The following is a 23771-nucleotide window of genomic DNA, read 5'->3' as shown; positions in this document are numbered from 1 at the left end:
TTTTTGACCAGCAAATTTTTATTTGCAGCGGCTCGACCCTCTCCTGGTGGTGTGTTCACACAGTTTGTGATGAGTAAAGTTGGAGCCCTGCAGCAGAAGATACCTGGAGTTAGCACACCCCAACCCCTAACAGGGCCACAGAAGTTCAGTATCAGACCTTCTCCAGTAATGGTCGTCACACCTGTGGTTTCTTCTGAGCCAGTTCAGGTGTGCAGTCCTGTGACTGCTGCTGTCACTACTACCACCCCTCAAGTGTTTTTAGAGAATGTTACTGCTGTGACACCTATGACTGCTATTTCTGACGTGGGAACTAAGGAAACTACTTATTCTTCTGGTGCCACCACTGCAGGGGTTGTTGAGGTCTCTGAAACTAATACCAGCACCCTTGTAACACCTACCCAGTCTACAGCCACTGTGAACCTTATCAAAACGACTGGGATAACTACCCCTGTGGCTTCAGTTGCTTTTCCTAAGTCTTTGGTAGCATCTCCTCCAACCATAACTCTTCCTGTTGCTTCCACTGCCTCCACCTCCATAGTCGTGGTGACCACAGCTGCATCTTCCTCCATGGTGACCACACCAACTTCATCTCTGAGCTCTGTTCCCATTATACTCTCGGGAATTGATGGGAGTCCACCAGTGAGCCAGAGACCAGGTAAGGCCTAGATGTTACAAGCTGGTTTACTGACAGCTGTTTATGTAACTTTGTGGTTTTGATAGGATTATAGATATATCAGGTGTTTCTGCTATAACATGATACATATATTCCTAAAAATCATTACATTCTGCAAAACTGAACACTGAAAATAATAGAGCTTGTGGTAAATATAGGGTTAGGACAATCACTGAAAATTCATGCAATTTTGTAACCAGAGCGCTAATAAAACCTGTAACTGGTACTCTCTGGGCTAGAGATTTCCTCAGGAGATTAACGATATTCAAAAACATTAGAATGGAAATGCTGGCTGAAGGATACTGCATATGGGAGTGGAACTCTGAGCCAGTAGAACAGCGTTAAGGTGGGCACAGGAGGAAGTGCAACCTGTTGTGTGCTGAGAGCTGGGAGCGCATATCTGAGGAGGGAACCATATGTAGTTGTTCCCTGTTTTGGGGGTGGGAGGGCTGCTGCTTTATATTTAAAAAAGATTGGAGGGCTTCTGCTTCTGCTGCAGCCAAGCTGAGGGCCCTTTCTCTCTCCTCCTTGCTTAAGATTAAAATTCTAGGTCCTCTTTCTTAGTAAAAATCATTTATGAATCAGCCCAACTCCTATATACTACTGACATTATTCTCCTGCTTAATTACTATACGTAAACTGATTGAAATAGAAGTAAGGAGGCATATTTCTTTGTTCAGGACTCTGATATTTTATATGTTAAGTTTATAGTTAAAATGAAATTTTTTCTCTTGTTGGCTTAGTTTTAAGTGAATTTGAAATAGGAATAGTTCAACACTTTGGTAATTTTTCTATCTTAATTCAACCAGCTAAAGCAAGTTGTTCTCTTAGTAGAGTCTAAGAGGAATTACTGTGGAAAAGAGTGTGAAAGACTTTGCAGGATTTAAGGGGGAATAAAATAGCCAACAGCGGTTCTGTCTTGGGTAACTGATAGTTTTCCTACTAAATATTTTTTTCTTTAGGGGCATGGTCCAAATCCCTCTTGATATTTTAGGAAAGAAGTGATTTATAAATTGAAGTGCTGTTGAAAGGAAAAGTGGATGACAGTATCAAATTTGTTGTCTTTTGCTACTTCCTGTAAACAAACATACCAAAAATGGCTAATATATAATTTCAAAAGTAAGAATGTTGTTCATGAAGCTGTTTTGATTTCCTTTTGAATCTCAAGGTTCATATCTTGTCATATTTTAACTGGTCATGTCTTCTAAATCATGGATGCTAACCTTTCTTTATATTTTTAATTCTGTCATGAAACTGTAAAACAGTTTACCTTTTGTAGTTCATTGTCTCTCAGATTTCAATCACTTGGAACATACATTCAGGTATTTTGCTCTGATTCCCATTTGTACTATCATACAATTGACATAATATTTTTATTTAAATCCAGTCATTTGTTCACTTAAATGTACTTTTAAAAAGAGCAGTATTACTGTTATTGGAAACCAACATTACTTGCCAAAATAGAGGGTAGCCTCATAAATAAATACACTGAAACAATAATAAAAAGTATCAAATACTAGCCAGCTACTGTAAGTTCTTAACATGTGGCTTGCTTTCTCTGTTAATGAAGAAAGTTAGAAAATGCTGGCATAATATTAAAGACATAATATCAAAGACTGGTAATTTCTTCTGTATTTTAATCGAAAGATTAAAATGCTGACAGTGTGATATGGTGTTATTCTATATCCACCTACCACCTAAAAGTGTCTTCTGTAATACTACTTGAGGAAATACCAACGTTAACAGATTTTCTTACCTGCTCTTTTATATATGGAGCTGACTCAAATCACTGCCAACTTCTAAGAAAGTGTATAATTTTGTTATAGGTTCATAAAGTAGATCCCAACTTGGGGATTTAGACAACTCTGACTTTTTCATTTGACTTTCCTTCTTTTTGTCTTTCCCTTCTTCCCCTCTCACACATATTAATAAATAATCACATATTTAGTGTATGTATTAAAGGCTGATTTTGGAGTAATTTGGTTTTGAATCACTCTCTAAAACTTAATGTGAATAGAAATGTTCAGGAAATTAAGGATGCTTTTAACATGTTTCTTAATTCACATAAGATAGATGAATTTTTTTTAAGTTGCACACTATTTTTTTCATAAACAGTTTGGTCTTTGTGTTTTATTTCATTTTCAAAAGTAGTCATGGATCTTCTATATATAATTTGTCATGTAAATCTTAGGAGCTTTACTTTGTTTTAGAAATTTGATATGTTTTTTGGGCAGAGTACCTATCTGATAGAATATCACATATTAAAATCTTTGTTTTGTTTGGCTTGTTGATTTTTATATTTAGTGACAAACTGATGAAAAATTTTATTTAATAATGTTTAAAAAAAGGAGTAATTGGAAATAATAATGTTAAAGAAGTTCAGTAACTTGAATGGTAATGTTAGACCACTTTCATTTATGCTTACTATTATTACGTTATTCCTACCTCTTTATTCCTGTAACCAAAAACCTATCTGTAGATTACTCATATTATTTTTTTCCATGTCCTTAGTATTTTCTTCCAAACATTAAAGTGAATCTTTAGGTACTATTAATATTTTGAAATCTCTTTTAATTCACATATTTTGAAATCTCTTTTAATTCACATCTTCTGCATTAAATTTCTGCTTTTTCTGTTTGTTTTAAAACTATCTTTTGCCTCTTCCTAACCAGGCTTTATTTCCCTGCTTCTTTGATGTCTCTTAATTTCATTCCATTTTTTGGGGGTATGTATTTTTTTTTCCTTCTGAAAAATAATTTCCACAAATCTTTATGCTTTGCTTATTTATCAGTGAATTTTACAAGCCAAGAAGTTTTTAGTACCTTGTGATTTTTAGTCCTTGACTTTTTCTTACTTGAGTAAGACCTGTGAAACTAAGTCATAAGTCTATTAAGTGTTAACAGCCTGAATTTTTAAGTTGAACAAGAGAATTTTATCTTGAACTTTAATGAGAACCAGGTTAAAAGGCCATGTTTTTCATTAGGCAGAAGTGTTATCTCTTTAAATGCACCTCTTGACAATTGATACTTTCTTTTTTACCAATCTAAATGTAAGGCCCTGCAATGTCTGGTTAATACTTAGGTTAAAGTAAATCGTTCTCAGCCGTGAGACTAGTAAGTAGTTTATCATGGACGTCGTACAGGATTTTACCAACTCTGTAGTTTAAAGTAGAAGTTATTTGTAGCATGGTTAGATCCTATGTCATAATTATTTTTTCCCAAGTATTAAAGGGAAATTCTGATACCATGTTTCCATTTCCTGTTTTTCAGAAAATGCTCCTCAGATTCCAGTGGCTACTCCACAGGTCTCACCTAACACAGTGAAACGTGCTGGACCTCGATTGTTGTTGATTCCAGTGCAGCAGGGTTCTCCTACTCTTAGACCTGTCCCAAACACACAACTTCAGGGACATCGGATGGTCTTGCAGCCTGTTAGGAGCCCAAGTGGAATGAACCTGTTCAGGCACCCTAATGGGCAGATTGTCCAGCTCCTCCCTTTGCATCAGCTTCGAGGCTCTAATACCCAGCCCAACTTACAGCCTGTCATGTTTCGGAACCCAGGTATAAAATTAGAGATATTTCTGATAAGTTTCTCTTTTCTTGAATCATTTGGTCATATGGTATGTTAATACACCAGGATTGGTCTTCTTAGTGTCTTGGAATCACCTGTTAGAAAAGAAATGCATACTTTGGAAGTCTTGATTTGGGCAGTGGTGATTTAAAATGTTCTTTTTCTTACCAGGGTCTGTGATGGGAATCCGGTTACCCACTCCTTCCAAACCTTCAGAGACTCCACCATCTTCTGCTTCGTCCTCCTCTTTCTCTGTTATGAATCCTGTAATTCAGGCTGTTGGGTCTTCTCCAGCAATGAATGTTATCACTCAGGCACCATCATTGCTTTCTTCTGGACCTAGTTTTGTGTCTCAGTCTGGTACATTGACTCTGAGGATTTCCCCTCCTGAACCACAAAGCTTTGCAAGTAAAACAGGCTCTGAAACCAAAATAACCTATAGTTCAGGAGGGCAGCCTGTTGGTACAGCCAGTCTTATTCCTCTCCAGTCTGGTAGTTTTGCGTTGTTGCAGCTCCCAGGACAAAAGCCTGTTCCCAGCTCCATTCTTCAGCATGTTGCTTCACTTCAGATGAAAAGAGAATCTCAGAATGCAGACCAGAAAGATGAAACAAGCTTTTTAAAAAGAGAACAGGAAACTAAGAAGACCCTACAGTCAGGAGGAGAAGCTATAGACCCTGAGGCTAATATAATAAAGCAAAACTCAGGAGCTACTGTCTCAGAAGAAACTCTGAATGATTCTTTGGAAGATGGGGGTGATCATTTAGATGAAGAATCCCTTACAGAAGAAGGTCCTGCAACTGTTAAACCTTCTCAGCATGCCTATAGCACTGGCTCACACACAGGTGAAGACTATAAAAATGTTGATGAAGAGTATGGGATTAGGAATCATAACAGTTCCAAAGAAAAACTGACTGTTCTGGAAGTTAAGACCATTTCTGGAAGAGCCAGTAATATGACAGTCCAAAGTGTGAGTAATGTGCAGCTTAAAAAACTTGATGTGAAAGTGGAACAGCAGAAAGGCTTAGACAATCCAGGGGAAAAATCAAATGAATTTCCAATTATCTCTAAAGAAGAAAGTAAACTTGAATTTTCAGGGAGCAGAGTTGTGGAGCAGCAATCTAATCCAAAGCCAGAGGCCAAGGAGAAGGGATGTGGAGATTCTCTGGAGAAGGACAGCATTAGGGAGAGGTGGAGAAAACACCTAAAGGGCCCTTTGACCCAGAAATGTGTTAGAACTTCACAAGAATGCAAGAAAGAGACAGATGAGCAGTTAATTAAAGAAACAGAAACTTGTCAGGAAAATTCAGATGTGTTTCAACAAGAACACGGCATCTCTGATTTACTTGGAAAAAGTGGAACTACTGAGAATGCCAGAATTTTAAAAACTGAATGTGATTCTTGGAGTAGGATTTCTAGTCCTGCAGCCTTCTCCGTTGTTCCTAGGAGAGCTACCAAAGGGAGCAGAGGGGAAGGACATTTTCAAGGTCACTTACTGCTATCAGGAGAACAGATAAAACCAAAGCAAGAGAAGAAGGGTGGGAGAAGCAGTGCTGACTTCACTGTTTTGGATTTGGAAGAGGATGATGAGGAAGATGAGAATGAGAAAACCGATGATTCTATTGATGAGATTGTGGATGTTGTTTCTGACTACCAGAGTGAGGAGGTTGATGATGTAGAAAAGGTGGTGAGCCCATTTTTGTTGTGACTGAAACTTCAAGAATTTAAATGATTCATTAGAGACAGTAGTTTTTCCAGAAGATCACTAAGACCTGATACATTGATTTGGATGCCTAGGTTTAGATCATGATTAAATGACTTTGTAGTTTTGGGGCTGTGTCAGTCAGGTAACATTTATTGAGCTTTTATTGAGCTTTGAGACTTGTCTGATATTATAGGAAGGCTGGCTTAAGCCTTAGGGGGATAGATGCTTGAGAGTCCCTATCAAATTAGGTTTTTTTTAAGAAAAAGTCTGAAACCACTACTCCCATTCAGTCTCAGTTTCTTTGACATTTTGTATGTGAAGTGATTGTACCTTATCTGGTAGATATATATAAGAAACAGGGAATAGGCAGCCTTAGAACTGGAAGATAATTTATCTATCTGCATTTATAGAGATGTTTCTCTTTTTGGAGAGAAATGAAAAATACTATTTAATATTTTAATATAACCCTGCCTAAAGTTATTTTTAATCATCTCCTAAAATTAAATAGTGTCCAGAATTTGTATTCTGAACTTTGGTCATCTTCCTTTGTAATTTGACCTTTCTAATTTATTTTTTTATTTTTCTGAAGCCATTTTTTAGACTTCTATTTAGGGTTGTATTTGCTGAACTAAGTAACTGAGAGTCAGATATGATATAGGGCAGGAGTTGGGCAAACTTTTTTTGTAAAGAGCCAGATTGTAAATATTTTAGACTGCAGGCTAGATGACTTGCTCTTGCAACTACTCAATTGCTGTTGTAGAGTGAAAGCAGCCATAAACAATAGTAAGTGAATGAGTGCGGCTGTGTTCCAATAAAACTTTATTTACAAAAACAGATGGCAGGCTGTGGTTTGCTGACCCCTGACCTGGGGTCTGATGTAAAACGTAAGGAGGTGATAGCCAGCTGCCTGTGGGGTGCCTTGAAATCTAAATTGTGTCCCTCTCTTCAGGAGCAGATAATACAATGATTGTCATGCATGGCAGTTTTAGAATCTCACGTCCTTGAGATTCATTCATTCTCTGTGTTACCTGGTCATTCTCTGTTAATGCCTAACTAACTGCCTTACGGAGATAAAATATAGCAAAAAGATTCATATTTTAAACCTCTAAAATGTTTAAATATTCTAACGTTCCTATGTTGGTTATTTCTGTACCTCACCTGTCTCATTTATAAAATGAGGATCTAGCTCTACAGTTGGATGATTCTATATGCATTTGCCTCACATTCTATCTATAACCTAATCCATTTTGAGGACTTATATCTGTAGGTAGTTTAGGAGTTAGATTGCAGATCTTCTTGCACTTTTTGCAGGCTCTTTCATTGTAAATCAGCCTAGGTAAGCATCAGACCAAAAACAGTCCAACTTTATTTTAATTTTAATTAAAAAAAATTTTCCATTATGGTTTATTACGGGATATTGAATATAGTTCCCTGTGCTATACAGTAGGACCTTGTTGTTTATCCATTCTATATATAATAGTTTGCATCTGCTAATCCCAAACTCCCAATCCATCCCTTCCCCACACCTCCTCCCCCTTGGCAACCACAGGTGAAAAACAGTCCAGCTTTAAAATCAGTGAAAACTATTGCTATCAGTAGAACTGACTTAATGGAACCTTTAGTGTGTCTTAGTCATACAGCGTGGCATTGCTTGAATTTCCTAATAGGGAATCTGACAGGTACACTGGCTTTTTAAAAGTAAGGGCATTCAAATCTAAATTCTACATTGTATTTATGTGTATGTCTGACACCTATGATAGCTTTATTACCTGTGATTAGCATTATATTGGAATAGTGTAAGGAGAGTTGTGAGTAGCCTTTTTAAGTCTTCCCTGATGAAATTTATTGGATATTATTTATAAAGCCTGCGATTAAAGCCACGCAGTACACATTCTTCAGTTTAAATATGGTAAAGCATCTACCCACATTACTATTCAAACCCTTGGGGTTCTGTTGATTTAGCTTCCTAAAGTTAATTTTAATATCCATTTGTTTACATGTAATACACATTATTTAGATGATGCTTAAATTGGGGATCATAAATGATGGCTTGCATCATTTATGTCCTTTAGCCTTAGGGAGCCTGTAATTTGGGGGTAAGTAGTTTTTCCAGCAAGTTTAAACATAGAATTAATAAGGTGATTGGGATGCTTCATTTTGAGTTGTGCCTCTCTGGTACAGTACAATTGTAGGTTACGTATTCTCTGTTTGGTTTCTGGCATAGTAAACACTACTTTTAAAGGTGGACTTAAAAGTATCGGCATATCCCATAAACCATATAGTCTACTGTTATACATATACAGTGAGTTTCTGTGGTGGGTGCTCAATAAATGCTTACTGATTGACTCATATTTTGGTATAATAAGTACAGCAAGCCTGGGCTTCTTTTGGTATCTGAAATTCTTCAAAAGCTCTCATTCTGTAGGGTTGAGAGACTTAGAAGACTATCTGGGCTATAATCTGTTTCCATATCTGCCTTGAATATGTTTCTGTGGGTGTTCAATATGGGATTAACCATGAAGCACTCTTAAACTAGAATCTGAATTTTTCTTCTTTCTACCTTCTCCCTCACCAAATTCTGTTTTACTTCTATTTAATATTAAGATTTATGCAGCTTTAATATATCTGTACCTGAATTTTGTCCACTAGAAATAACACTGAAGCATCAGTACAGCCCTTTGGGGACTTTGTCTCTTCAGTCTAATGATGTCTTTTTAATATATATCTGTGATTTATAATGTAGTTCTTGGTAGTTAGCTCTAACCATATGTTGTCTTTATGACTTAATTCCATTTTATGATTAACAAGTTTAGGATTATCAGTACTCATGGTTTAAGATCAGTGTTTGGCACTGGTTGGCTTTATAAGGGGAGCATTCAGTTGAAAAGTTTAGGTGTGCTTGCTTCCCAATACTTTATTTACTGTTGAAATGCTGTTATTTCAGAATAACTGTGTAGAATACATTGAGGATGATGAAGAGCAGGTGGACATTGAGACTGTAGAAGAGCTCCCGGAGGAAGTTAATGTTGTCCACATGAAGGCCACAGCTGCCCATACACAGACTTTCAAACAGCTGTAAGTCTTACTTCTCTTTGAATTGTTGTTTTTTGTTGTTGTAGTTTTATGACCATAAGCAAAACTAAATGTTCTATTCAGGAGTTCTGGGTAACTGACATGGTTCCTTTATTTCTCTAGCTTTTTTCTTAGTAGTAGATGAGGAGAGGAGCTGGAATTCAGAGGTAGTTAACTTGCCTTGTTATTGCTAGGAGGCAGTATATAAATGTGAATAACATATGCTTTTGGAGCCTGATACATTGGTATTAAAATACTGGTTTTGCTAGTTTGTGGCTGTTTAACCTTGGGCAAGTCTGTAATCTCTCTGAATCTTAGATTCTTTACCTATGAAATGAGGAAAATGCCCCCATTTAAAGTATTAAATGAGATAATGTATGAGATAACAAACATAACTGATACAAGTGGACTATTCAACAAAGGTTAGTTCTTTTTCTTTTAAGAATATAGCATTAAATTCTAAATTTGATTACTTTGCTAGTTGAATAGGTCAATACAGTTAGAAAAATTTTCATACTTGTTCAGCTGATGAGATGAAAATACAGAGAGCATGATGCCTTAGAAAAAAATGTTCTAAGTAAGCCTTGTATTGATTAGGAACTGGGGTGTGAGAGAAAGAAGGGAAAGAAGGAAAGAGTTGTTAATTTGTGCCAGACATTGTGCTTTTCAACCTGTTATGTCACCAGCTACCTAAAGTAGCAATGAGTTAAGAAAGAGTAATTCTTCATTCCTAGTGAGAAAGTCTAAGGAGGGCTGTAGGGTAGTATTTTTCTTCACTCCAGGGCTATTTGGAAGGTACTTCAATTGCCTACTGGTTAAGACTGAAAGAATTTAAATCTCTTAAAAACTTAGACTTAAGTTCAGCAGCATTGCAGGATGTAAGTTCAGTATACTAAAATCGAGTTCCTAAACAATAGCAACAAACAAAAAAATGTAATTAAAAATGCGAAAAAGCTGTTTGGGATTATTAACACTAGTTATGCAAGACTTTTATAAAATGTTATTGAAAGACATTGAAGAAGAATTCAATAGGGACTTCCCTGGTGGCGCAGTAGTTAAGAATCCACCTGCCAATGCAGTGGACACAGGTTCAATCCCTCGTCCGGGAAGATCCCACATGCTGCGGGGCAACTAAGCCCTTGTGCCGCAACTACTGAAGCCCGTGCGCCTAGAGCCCGTGCTCCACAACAAGAGAAGCCACCTCAACGAAGAGTAGCCCCCACTCACTGCAACTAGAGAAAGCCTGCGTGCAGCAACGAAGACCCAACACAGCAATCAATCAACCAATAAAGAAATAAAATTTATTAAAAAAAAAAAAGAAGAATTCAGTAAACAGAGATATACCATCTTAATGGACTGGAATAATAAAGGGCCAAGAATAACCAACACATAAAGGAGCAGATTGTTAAAATTTTAAAAATTTCTGTCAGTGAAAAAGGCAATTTCAGACTGTAAGGAAAATATTTGCAATATGTGTTTGACAGAGGATTAGTATCAAGCATATAAAATAATTCTTACAAGTCAGTAAGAAAAAGATGATCCAGTAGAAAAGTAAGTAATGGATATCATGGGCAATTCACAAAAGACTGCCAGTAAACATGCAAATTTGTTCTACCTCACAAGTAATTAGAGAAATGCAAAAAAATTTTTTTTTAAGATTTTTTTTTTTTTTTTGATGTGGATCATTTTTAAAGTCTTCATTGAGTTTGTTAAAATATTGCTTCTGTTTTATGTTTTGGTTTTCTGGCCTCGAGGTATGTGGGATCTTAGCTCCCCAACCAGGGATCGAACCTCCACCCCTGGCATTGGAAGGCGAAGTGGGAAATGCAGATTAAACCACAGTGACTTTACCAATTTATACCCATAAGATTGGTATACATCGAGATTTCTGATAGTACTGTTGTCTAGGTGTGGAGCATTGGGAACATACTGCAGGTGGGAGTATAAGTTATAACCACTTTGGAGAGCAGTATGACATGACTACAGTTGAAGATGTGCATGCATTTCTTCCACCCAGCAGTTCCACTCCTAGGTATACATCCTAGAAAGGCTCACACACGTGTACAAGGGGTCATGTGTGGGATTGTACATTGCAGCCATTGTGAAAATTTGCCATTGTGAAAATTTGGATACAACCTAAATAACTACTAACATTCTAAAACAAATTTTGGAAAATTCAACAGTTTGGAATACTATATAGCAGTTAAAATGATTGAATAGATGTATCAACATATCTCACATGCAGTGCTGAATGAGACAAATCAGTTGAAGAAAGATGCACTACATATAAGTTTAAAATGCTACATAATATTTTCTGTTTAGGGATGAATCAGTACATTCCTAGGAGAGTAAAACTGTAAAGATGTGCATGTAAACTCAGTTTGCGAGCATTTACTTATGAGAAGGAAGGAAGGTGATGAATGTGCCCATATTTTGGTGATGTTTTATTTCTCAAGCTTAGTGACAGATACCTGGATGTTGATTATGTATTTTGTTTGTACAGTTTTATATGTTTGAAATATTTCACAATTGAAAAAAAGTAGTTTGCAGTGTTAGGGTCTACTTGGACACTTTTATTTGAGGAAAAAGCATATTGTTGAATAAATCATATTGCCACATATCGAACCATGGGGAAAAGAAGCTGCTTACAATTTAGACAATTGGGATGGTTTGGTTTAATATAGCTATGAAATAGGTATTAGATTACTGAATTTCAATAAGAATTGGAAAATACTGTCTTCATCTAGGTGCCGTACACATATCACTGCAGATGAGAAAGCTGCTGAAAAGAGTCGAAAGGTATTTACAGTATGTTTAATGATAATTACTCATTTAATAAAATTGATAACATTTGTCCTTAGGGTTAAAACAGCATTAAGCTGTATTAGCTATGACTTTTTTCAGGGCCATTTTTACCAGTGATTTAATATAATCAGCTTTTTTCCCCTTAATGAAATTATACTATTAATGCTTTTTTTTTTCCTTCTCAGTTGTCTACTGCCCCCCACCCCCAGTTGATAGAATAATTTAGAGGAATTAAAATGGGTATGGAGTTTATGAAAACTGGTGTGCTTATTTGAAAACTAATCCTATAATGTAATGATCTGATGTGAAACAGGCTAGCATTCTTTCTTATTTAGGCTCCTGATTTTGCTGGTGATCTAAAAAATTAGTTATTATCTGAAGTAATGGCTAGCAATTCAGGGAGCCATGAAATTATAAACCTTCTTTGATTTTCTTAATGTACTCAGTGTAGGATATCATAGTACCATAATTAAGGAAGGTTTTCTCTTTATCCTAACTAACACTAAGAATGGAAGAGAGTGCAGTTGTTTAACCATTTTCCACTTGTTATTCTGTCTTCTTAATTTAAGAGATAAAAATGATGAGATTCCGTTGAGATGGAGGGTGGTATTCAGGTCCTTTGAAAAACTACTGGGTGATTAGTTTGAGTTTGGTTTGATTTGGGGGAGTATATGGTACATATTTGCAGGGCCATAATTATTTTGCATATATCACAATTTTTATTTTTTCATTGGACATCCTAAAACATTTTTGAGATATAAGAATTTTCACGATAGCTATTTACACAGTCCATTGTTTTGTACCATTATTATTACATGCAAATTATTTTTAGTGTATTGGTGTATTTAAACTTAGTATTAATTTTATTTCTATCTGGTTGTATCTTTGATTCTCCCACACTGTACTAACGTACAATGAGTTTTTAACTTCAGAAAGACAATGATTTTGTAGAAGAGTTTGGGGGTACTTTCATACCCCATGATATGGTACCACTGTTACTATGATAAAGGTAAACAGTGTCAAAAAAATAAAGGCAATTAAAAACATCAAGGTTGGGGGGGACACACATACACAAAACCAAGAAACTGTAAAAGACAGGAAATGTAATTATTACTCACTAGGTATGATTAATATTCATATTGTCATAATAGGTTGGTCACTGTTAATGATTTTTTAAAACTTTTATAATCCATGAATAAAGTATGTAAGACTTAATTTTCAGTCTTGAAAAATGAGTAAGTACAGATGACAAGTTGGGAGGTAAAAGAGGGAAGAAGAAATGAAGGGAAGGATATGAGTACTGATATCCTCATTTTACAAAGAGACACTATTGTTGATGAAATGAGAAACGGAGATAGAATTATATTCAAGTTGCAAAGGGATCAATAGAAGAACTAAAATTAATGATGTATCTGTATTAGGAAGATGGATGGTGAGATGCAAGAGAGTGGTGAGCTAAATCCTTTTCTGCATAGCAGGAAGTAAATAGGTTGTATTGAAAAATGAAAAGAATAAGCGTATGTTACTATTTTTAATTTAGGATATAGACTTAAGAAGCAGAAAAAGCCACTAAAAGAATCAAAAGGTGGTTGTTTCTGAGGATCCAGTTGTAGGTGCAAGATACAATTGCTTTTCATTATAAGATCTTTACATATTTATATTTTAAATCCTGTATGCATCTTTTACTTCTTTATAGTAAATAACTTTTAAAATGGAAGTAGAATAAATAAGAGAGAAAGGAAGCCTAAGGCATCCTGAGGTCAAGAAAGACTTTCCTAAAAAATGCAAAGTCTGAGTTTTAAATGTTAAGTTATGAAGGTGGGGTGGGAGGGGTTAGGTGCCGGCAACAGCCTGTGTAATGGCATGAAGGTGTGGGATTGTAGTGTGTTTAGGAAACTTCTAGCACTTTGGAATGGTTGGAGAGAACAGTGATTTAGGAAGAGAGGCAGTTGACCCTTTCCCAAATTGTAAAGAGTCTTACAGTATTTACGAAAAAAAATTTTCAACTCGTTTTCCACTAATCAAGATTTTGTTAAAGTTTTCCATATAATTTATGTCATGAAAACAAGTTTTAATAATAAATTATACAGATGAGCTTTTTTATAGATCCCCTCAAATTCTCCCTCATTTGAGAACTACTGTAATTTGAGCTGAGAACTGATATCACGTTCGCATGTATTAGAATTTACACTGTTGATTTGGAGGAAGGATAGACTGGTAATAAGTTGACCCATTGAGAGGCTGTTAAGATACTCCAGGCAGAAGGTGGCGGGTGTCTGATATAGAGCAGTGCCATTTGGGGTGGAGGAAGAGGGCGGGTACATGTGAACGATACTTAGGTGGCGATCTTTTGTTTGGACAGGCTACACCAGTTCCTCTAAAACTAAAACCTGATTACTGGAGTGAAAAACTACAGAAAGAAGCAGAGGCTTTTGCTTATTATCGCCGGACACACACTGCCAATGAGCGGCGCCGCCGTGGTGAAATGAGGGATCTCTTTGAGAAACTGAAGATCACATTGGGGTTACTTCATTCTTCCAAGGTTTCCAAAAGTCTCATTCTTACTAGGGTAAGTGTTATGTGTAAATGACAGACAAGTAAGAGCTTGACTGAAAGAATCTTCTAGAGATATTTATGAGAAAGAGAATGAAGAAGATTGAAATAGAGCTTGTGTTTAACATTTGAAGGTGGACTAATGAATGCCCAATAAATCCCTTAGGAAGAAAAGTCCTTATGTTGAGTCAAAGTAGCTTTTCATTGAAAGTCAGATTCTTAACCAGCAGTTATTATCCTTCCTTCAAAAAAAGTTAGAAACTCTGGTAAACTCTGTTTACTATGACTTCTTTACACTGGTGTTTTCCGTAGCACTTGGAAAAGTTTATCACTGTGAAAGGCACAACACAACTGCTATTTTGACATACTTCTTAACAGTTGACAGTCACTTCAAAGGAAACTCTGTAGTGTTCAAGCTAGCAGAAGTTTTAATTTTGCATGTAGAATATCTAAGGTAATTTTGTTTAAATTGCTTATAAGTAGAAGTTGGAAGAGTAAAAGGCAAGCAGTCATATCCCTCTAGAACAAGGTTATTTCAGCCAGATTTTGCTTAGATTAGGAGTTGATTTTAAAGTTGATTATTAAGATCTAAGCAGAGTAAAATGTTTTGTTTCTCCTTGCAGTAGTGGAAATACCTGTTAACCACTCAGTGGTGCTCTTTGTAAATAATCACTTTCCCTAGAAGTATAAGCCAGAAAAATCTCCTGAAGTTTAACAAAAAATAAATTCTGAAACATTAAAAATTGTTTTGGGGTTTTTTTTTTTACTTGTATACTTTATCTATTTATTTATTATTTTTAAAATTTTTATTGGAGTTTAGTTGATTTACAATGTTGTGTTAGTTTCAGGTGTACAGCAAAGTGAATCTGTTATACAGATACATATATCCACTCTTTTTTAGATTCTTTTCCCATAGAGGCCATTACAGAGTATTGAGTAGAGTTCCCTGTGCTATATATAGTACGTCCTTATTAGTTATCTATTTTATATATAGTAGTATGTTTATGTCAATCTCAGTCTCGCAGTTCATCCCTCCTCCTATTTCCCCCCGGTAATCATAAGTTTGTAAAACATTAACAATTGTTTTAAATGGCATTATAAAGTTCTCTAAAATATTAGGTAAAAATTTTTTTATTTAAGAAATTGTGTAGGCCCCACCTGTTTTTCGGAAAAAGCAAACTGATGGACATGATATTACTATTTCTTGTCGTAGGCATTCAGCGAAATTCAAGGACTAACAGATCAGGCAGACAAGTTGATAGGACAGAAAAATCTCCTGACTCGCAAACGGAATATTTTGATACGGAAAGTATCGTCTCTTTCAGGTGAGATAAGTGAATGATCTCTGATAAAGAGTATAAATATAGCTTTAGTGAGGAAAATCCTTAGTAGATCTTTCAGATACTACTTAGTTTGAGGCTTGGTTCCCAGAGTTAACATCAGAATTATCGTTTGACTGGGTGGGACATTTCTTCTGGATTATAATTACTCTTGCCTTCCACAGTTTAGGGGAATATAGTTAAATCAACTGCATTTCAGTTGACTCTATTTCTCATTATTACATGGGGTCTTATAGAGAGTAACAGTTTATTCCCTATCAACCTATAGGTAAGACAGAAGAAGTGGTCCTGAAGAAGCTAGAGTATATTTATGCAAAACAACAAGCATTAGAGGCACAAAAAAGAAAAAAGAAGATGGGATCAGATGAGTTTGATGTGTCTCCCAGAACTAGCAAACAGCAGGAAGGATCTTCTGCATCATCTGTAGATCTCGGACAGATGTTTATAAATAACAGGAAGGGGAAACCTTTGATTCTTTCCAGAAAAAAAGACCAGGCCACAGGTAGGAGAGACATTCTTTGCTTTCTTTAATGTAGATGAACATTAGTTTAGTTTAGAGAACTGAATGTCTTCTCTTGGCCATAATTTTAGTTTTAATTAAATGAAAGATGGGTTGTATTAAAAGTAGAATATTAACTACATTAGATTTCAGTTTCTAGCTTTACACACTCAAGCAAATCCTAGTAAGTTATCAGTCATGGTAACATATAAGACCTACTTCTGATAGCAGTCTCCAGACAAGTATTTTTCTTCTAGTGTTTCAATTTTTTTTTTTAAGCTGCCATCTTTTCAGACTTTATAAATGAACTCTTGACTTCCCTGCAGTTCTGCTCATGAGTTGAGGAAGTTTGGATCTAGCTGAGACGAATAAATTGGAAAATTTTTTTAAAGTTTATTTTTGTTAATCAGGCTCTACTTTTCATCAGATTGCAGTCTGTCAATGAATTGCTATTAAGGAACAAAGTAAATTGGTTTTGATTTTTTTATTCTCTCCTATCTTGATTTTGGAAGTGAGGCTATATTGATTTTACATTACTTGTTTATATCCTTTGAGAATGGTATATATCCTTTTTTACTCTTTGGATAGCACAGTGTATGAACCAAGGAGATCTGGTTTATTATATCAACTAAGAAAGTAGTGATAGATACTAAAATATGAGTTAGTTTTAACATTGCACATTTAAATGATGTTATTGCTAAGAAAGGATTTTAATGATGATTTAGTCCAGTCACCTCATTTTACAGGTGGAAAAACTGAGGTCTAAAAACTTGAAGTAATTTCTTAGAGGTATATAGGAAAGCAAACCTAGGGATAAAATTGTGTGTGCCTTCATCCCGATTCACCATCAAGACCATCAGAAGCATTCCATTGAAAAAGTGGTTCCATGGCTCTGTTCTTCAACAATAAGAAATTCTTTCCCTTAAGAGAATCACTGGACAGGTAACCATTACAGTGAAAAATGGTTCAAAAAGTAAATTGCAAGTTGAGGTTCCCTAACTAAATTTGAATTTTATTTCTTGCTTTTTAAGACAAGGTGTGGTTTTTAGGGATGTCTCCTACACTCTTAGGCTATTCACTAGCATTAATTGAAGATCTTTTATCCTTAACTAATTTCTGCTCTTCCTTACAGAAAATACCTCACCCTCTAACACTCCACACACCTCTGCCAACATTGTGATGACTCCACAAGGGCAGTTGCTCACTTTAAAAGGTCCCTTATTCTCAGGACCAGTGGTTACTGTTTCTCCTGCTCTCCTAGAAGCAGATCTGAAACCTCAGGTTGCCAGCAGTGCTGTGGCTCAGTCAGGTATGTCGTAAGTGTTGTCTTTCACGGGTGGTGAAAAAGAGTTATCCCTGGTATCTCAAAGTGACAGAGAAAGCCTTTGAATGTGTTCTGTAATGATAAAGAGCTATTGTATTCGAGTTTGCCTTTGTAAGAGAAGATTCTCTTTTTAGAACATGTTTCGCCCTATCTGTGGTATTGAATGGTCTTTTTTACCTGGGAATGGGAACTATTTTGCTATCTCTTCTAATTTCTGAGTAGGAAAAGAATTGAAAAGATGTGAAAGTAAAAGGAGGTTGAGGAGTCACTGTTTTAGTTTTTGGTGTTAATAAATATTTATCAATTTTGTGTTGTACTCAGAGATGGTACACTCCTACATTACCAGCCTGATACAGTTTCAGCACCCTCCCTTTTGGGGATGAGGAGTTGAGGTGAAAAGGAAATTTCACTTTGACGAAATTTTAGGTTTTAGGCACCTGAATTTCTGTTAAGGTAAAAGGGTATCCTTACCAGTACTAATACTGCTAAACCCAGTCTGGAGGAGTCATCCTTTCTTACAGTGCTGCCTCTAGGGCTTTTTCTTTCCCTCAGAGTAGCAGTTAATTGGACGAACAGAATCAAGGTGCATGTCTGCCTCAGGATAAAAAAATAAACTTGGGGAGCATTTCTTTAAAATAATTAAACAGAACTTTTCTTAATGATGGAATATCAAAGTGTCTTTTGGTTAGATTTTACCTATTTTCTTGTTAGGCTAAGTCTGTAATTTGAAAAACTGGTATTTCCTTTCATCTTCTTGATAAAAGTAGACTGGTGAAATTTTAACTACAACTCCCATGAGATGGTCATTGGGTATGAATGAGAGAGAGTACTTACCACTGTAGATATAAATGAGTTTTTTTTTTCCCCCCAGAAAACGACGACTTATTTATGATGCCAAGAATTGTTAATGTGACATCATTGGCCACGGAGGGAGGTTTGGTAGATATGGGTGGCAGCAAATACCCTCATGAAGTTCCTGATGGCAAGCCGCCTGACCACCTGAAAAACACTGTCAGGAATGAAGATAACTCCTGTGAAGATTTGGGTAGAATCTCTTCCAGAGGCAACCACAGAGATGTCAGAATGGCATTGGGTACAACACAGGTTTATCTGTCAAATAAAGATTCTGGTTTTCCACAAATAGTTGATGTTTCCAGTATGCAAGAAGCACAGGAGTTCTTACCCAAAAAGATTTCCAGTGATATGAGAGGAATTCAGCATAAATGGAAAGAGAGTGAATCAAGACGGGAGAGACTGAAGACAAAGGAGTCTCCATTTCATAAATTGAAGATGAAAGATCTCAAAGACTCAAGCATAGAGATGGAATTGAGAAAGGTAGCATCAGCTATAGAGGAAGCAGCACTGGATCCCAGCGAACTGCTAACTAATATGGAAGATGAGGATGATACTGATGAGACATTGACATCTCTGCTCAATGAGATTGCCTTTCTTAATCAGCAGTTAAATGATGACTCTGTTAGCCTGGCTGAACTGCCCAGCTCTATGGATACAGAGTTCCCAGGGGATGCTCGGCGGGCTTTTATCAGTAAGCTTCCTCCTGGGAACAGAGCAACTTTCCAGGTTGGCCACTTGGGAACTGGTTTGAAAGAATTGCCTGATGTTCAAGGGGAGAGTGACTCTGTCAGCCCGCTCCTCTTGCACTTGGAAGATGATGACTTTTCTGAGAATGAAAAACAACTTGCAGAACCAGCCTCTGAGCCAGATGTCCTTAAGATTGTTATTGACTCTGAGATAAAGGATTCCCTCGTTTCCCGCAGGAAAGCCGGTGATGAAGGGAAGAGTACTTCTGGCATCCCTGCAGAGCCTGAAAGTGTGTCTTCACCCCCCATCCTACACATGAAGGCTGGCCTAGAAAACAGCAGCACAGATACTTTGTGGAGGCCGATGCCAAAATTGGCACCTCTAGGTTTAAAAGTAGCTAATCCTTCCAGTGATGCAGATGGTCAGAGTCTCAAGGTGATGCCTTGTTTGGCACCTGTAGCTGCCAAAGCTGGGTCAGTTGGACACAAAATGAACTTAACAGGGAATGACCAGGAATGCCGGGACAGCAAGATGATGCCTACATTGGCACCTGTTGTGGCCAAACTGGGCAACTCTGGGGCCTCACCAAGTTCTGCAGGGCAATGAACTTATTTGTCCTCAGGCAGAAGCCAGGCTGTGAGGGGAAACCTCCTTTCTCTGCAGGCACCTGTTTGTGTCATGGAACTGTGATCCTTGACTTTGATGCAGTGGATAATGGTAGAGAAAGGGGGTAGGGTGCTGACCTCGGTATAAGAAATTACTACTATGAAATTCTGATCATGTTAAAATGTGTTACCTCACTTGTGGTGCTGGGTCTCCTCATCCTCTCTAAGAAGATGCGATCCATTACTGAACACGAGGTGCCCCTCTTACCCAAGGAATTCATAACAAGACTCTAGGTCCATAGTGGTTCCTAGTTCTTCCCTCCCAGAGTAAAAGCTGCTTGAGACTTTGGAGTTGCTATGAACCGAACCTTAGTTGATAGCTGTTGTTTAAGTTGTTTAAATCTGAAGTCCAAGGAATGTGATGCACTTGTGCAGAGGGATCCAGAAGAGATAGTTTTTAGTTGGTGTTTCAAGAGTAGGGGGAGAGAGGATGGGTACCATGGAATACCAAAGTGAAGGACTTAGTGTCATTCAACAAAGTTTTCTCTTCTTTTATATCCCAAGTAGCTTCCATTCCCTCACCTTTTCAATCAGAATTATAAATCCAAGCCTTCTGGTAAAGTAGGAATGCTTTAGAACAAAAACAAAAACTTTTTATTACTAAGGTAATCATTTTGAGATGTTAAAATTACTAGTTCTCCCTTATTGTCTTTGGGTGTTGAGAAGACCATTTCATAGTACCAAGGATTTCTACCTGGATTACATATTTTGGAGGTAGGCATAGAGGGAGTCCTCCCCCTTTCACAAATCACATCACTCAAGAGACAGCTAAAATGAAAAGCATTCCCTCTCCATACCAGAGACAGTGGCCAAAATAAAAATCTGTGAGGCTGGATGTTCCCCAAATCAAGCCAGCCTCCTGGTGCTTGAAGGTTTCATTCACTGTTACCTGCACAGGATGTAAAGAAAAGAAAAGTCACAGTAGGCATTCTTTACCAGGGAAATAAGGCAGTATTTGAATCACAAGATATATTTTTTATTATCTGCTACCATGGATTCAGTGATCTGTAGAGCTTTTTCACTCATTAGCTGTCAGGGTATGAAGGACTGACAGCCTGTAAAGATAAAGATATTTATATTTTTGTATAGTTGTTTTCATAGATTTCTCAAAGGCTGAAGTTTTCAACCTAGGAGATGAGATTTGTATTGAGTATAGAAATGATGTTTCCTATCTAGTTTGTAAATAATCATGGTGCACTTGAGGGGTCTCTTGGAAACTCCTGGGGGCAAGAATCACTATTCTGAAAATGTATAGACTGGGATTTAGCTGCTGCATTTTGCCTTTCTTAAATAATTATATTTTGGAATGTAACCCCTGTTCTGTCTTCATTGACAGGATTTGCTTGTGTTGTGAAACACTAACACAAGATCTTCCAGTGCCTGGGCTGTGCCTAGGTAATGCTGTTTCTTCTACATCCCCTGCCTTCTTTATCCCACATCCCACTCAGCATATCTTCAAAACTAGGTTGTGAAACCAACTTTGGAATGGTCCTAGCCAGTGAATTATTACCTCCGTGGTTGGTTCCCTTTCTAGTAACTCTGGTAATAAACAGATTGAAATGGGTGGGAAATTTTCTTCTGCAAATTGCAGTGGGAACAAATTCTTTGTTGGTTTTGTGTTACTTGCCTTTCTAGACCTCCTCATCAGCATTCAACCTTCCCACCTCTAAAGGTTACTGAAGAAGCTTGAAGTAGGTAATGAGCACCCCTCAGCTTCTCATGATCCCTCCCACTTCTCTTTACCCAGGAGATTTCATTCAATGCCTTAGCCAAGGAGTCCAGCACCTGTCTTCCCTGCTAATAATTGTCCTTGGAGATGCTAGTAGTTTAATCCAGGTATAGCAGTTTCCCATTATTTCTTTGCTTGTCTTGTCCTTGCATTTCCTCCTGACTTCCCAAGGCTCTTGTAGCTTCTGAGGGTCAGCCAAGGAGCAGGCAAGTGAGCGAGTAATCCTCAGGAAAAGAAGGACCATTCTGCTTCTGAACACTGTTCTTTTTTTTTTTAGAAGAAAATAGACAAGTAATATTCATTACTTGATGGGAAGATATTTAACTGTTTATGAGAGATGTACAAAGATAGAAATGAGAGATGATCCCAGGTGTTCAAGGAAAGCTGCAGATATCATTACAAAACCCCCAAGATAATGGTGTTTTCAAGACCTTCTTAGAACTAGAAGGTTGTTAGGGCTAATTTTAGGAGGGCTCAATCTTCAGAACAATCCTGCAGTCTTGATAGAAATCTAAAATCTCCAAAAACTCCTACCTTTTAACCTTACCCCAGGAGAAACTGATCTATGAAAATTACATGTGTGATTATGAAAGATGTAGTTGAGTGAGGAGTTGAGGAATTGGGAGGATAGTGAGCTCTCACCCTAACTCTATAAGAAGCATGATCTCAGTAGGCCAATAATTTGCCTTTTTATACATCTGTAAATAAATGGAATGTTTTTAAGAATATAATTATGTCAGATTTAGCTTTTTCTTTTATATATTAAATATATATATCTTTCTTTTTCTGCTTTTGAAAAATGACTATTTTTTTAGAAACCTAAGAACAGAAGAAATTTGGCAAGTGGAAGGAAGAATGTATAAACTTGAAATAAATCAGTTACAATAATTAAAGCAGGACTTGGTGTTGGGAGGTTTGTGCTGAGTTGGAGTAGAGAATTCTAATGCCCTGAGACATATTTGGGGGAAGTGCCACTGAAGGAGATAATAATAGGTATTCCTTACTGTTTTCAAAGTTTCGGACATGCCATTTGGAGGAGGTTTTTGGTGTTCTCATCTTTGCAGCGTGTTTTACATGGAGACTTCGAAATTTTGTACAACTTGATGGCAAGTATTTGGCTTAAGGAGTCATTCTACAGTGAAGAATGGCTAGCCTCATAGTACCAGGGTGTTCAGGGTGTAACATACCTGTTCCCCTGGTGAATAACAGGACATAAACAGAGTCTTAGTGGCTAAGGACAATAGATATTCTTAAAGCAAGCTATATGTTAACTAGTATAACAGTTTACAAAAATTCTTTATTAAAGGAGTCCTTTTAGACATTGAACTACTCTAGAGTCACTAACAGATCAAGTCCAGTTATATAAACTTCATACAAATTACTGTGTGTAATTTTTTCCCCCAGAATTATGATGAAATACTTAACAACAGGCCTTTCTATAACAAGTTGAAAAATGTTTTGAACATGGAAGTAAGGCAGACAATCCATATATTATTTGGAGCAGGGTTTAGTAGTATAGTTTTTTCCCCCTAATTATACTAGTTGAGATATTGAAATGGAATGATATCAGGTGAATTGAGAGGTAAATGCACTTTGAAGATGGGTCTGAAAAATGATGACCCTTATTCCTCACTCCCAGGAGATTAAAAAAAAAATGCACAGAGGCACAGAGTAGGAACATTTTCGGATACTTTTATAATCAAGAATCAGAATAGATTTCTTGCACAGAATTGTTGATTTTTAAGAAAATGTTTGTAAAGGCATCAGTACTTCATGTTATTGTGTTATCTCTAATGAGATTTTACATGAACATGAATTGCTGGATGCAGAGAAAATAGACTTACTGCCATTTGGAGAAAATAAAAACAGCCAAAGTGTTTTTGAAATTTAGAGGGAAATAATTTGATATATACAACTTTTGAACTGAGGCATAATTGTAGTATATTAAATATGACTGAACTGCTCTACAAAGATATGTTAAGTGTTGAGTGATAGTGATGGAGGTATGTATGGAGGGTGAGAAGGCTAAACCATGGGATGAGTTGGAAATTTTGAGACAAATCTAAGCTCTACTAAATTCTATCATTGTAAACTCTGCTGATAGATTTTGTTAAATAGGAAAGCAGTATTGGAAGCATTGTTTTGAGATCCATCCTGTTTCCAACTGCGAATACTGGTCTCAGCTGTCCCACAGTGCCTTGCATGTAAAGGTGCTCAATAAATATTTGAATTGATGAGCAAATGTTTAGCCTGTTAGTTTTCCAGGATCTTATAATTGCACTTATTTGTATGTTAA

General features: G+C 36.7%; 1 protein-coding gene across 20 annotated transcripts in view; it reads left to right on the top strand.

The window, feature by feature from the left end:
- Positions 1–22259, top strand: part of MGA (MAX dimerization protein MGA) — a 161502-nt gene extending 139243 nt beyond the window's left edge. For 8 of the 20 annotated variants that reach the window (XM_057543993.1, XM_057543992.1, XM_057543999.1 and 5 more), the window contains 10 exons: positions 29–655; positions 3943–4233; positions 4415–5928; positions 8891–9021; positions 11766–11817; positions 14186–14392; positions 15590–15701; positions 15985–16218; positions 17348–17524; positions 18411–22259. In XM_057543993.1, the coding sequence (XP_057399976.1) occupies positions 29–655; positions 3943–4233; positions 4415–5928; positions 8891–9021; positions 11766–11817; positions 14186–14392; positions 15590–15701; positions 15985–16218; positions 17348–17524; positions 18411–19687 (4622 nt within the window). In that variant the 3' untranslated portion in view covers positions 19688–22259. Of the gene's footprint in view, positions 1–28; positions 656–3942; positions 4234–4414; positions 5929–8890; positions 9022–11765; positions 11818–14185; positions 14393–15589; positions 15702–15984; positions 16219–17347; positions 17525–18410 lie in introns of those variants that run through there. The other 12 variants (XM_057544001.1, XM_057543998.1, XM_057543995.1 and 9 more) reach the window with 10 other exon arrangements.
- Positions 22260–23771: the final 1512 nt, after the last annotated feature.

The sequence above is a fragment of the Balaenoptera acutorostrata genome, chromosome 3 (genome assembly GCF_949987535.1).
Source record: "Balaenoptera acutorostrata chromosome 3, mBalAcu1.1, whole genome shotgun sequence".
Taxonomy (NCBI): Eukaryota; Metazoa; Chordata; class Mammalia; order Artiodactyla; family Balaenopteridae; genus Balaenoptera; species Balaenoptera acutorostrata.
Note: the sequence above shows the minus strand (reverse complement) of the source record. Positions and strands in the feature narration are given on the sequence as shown.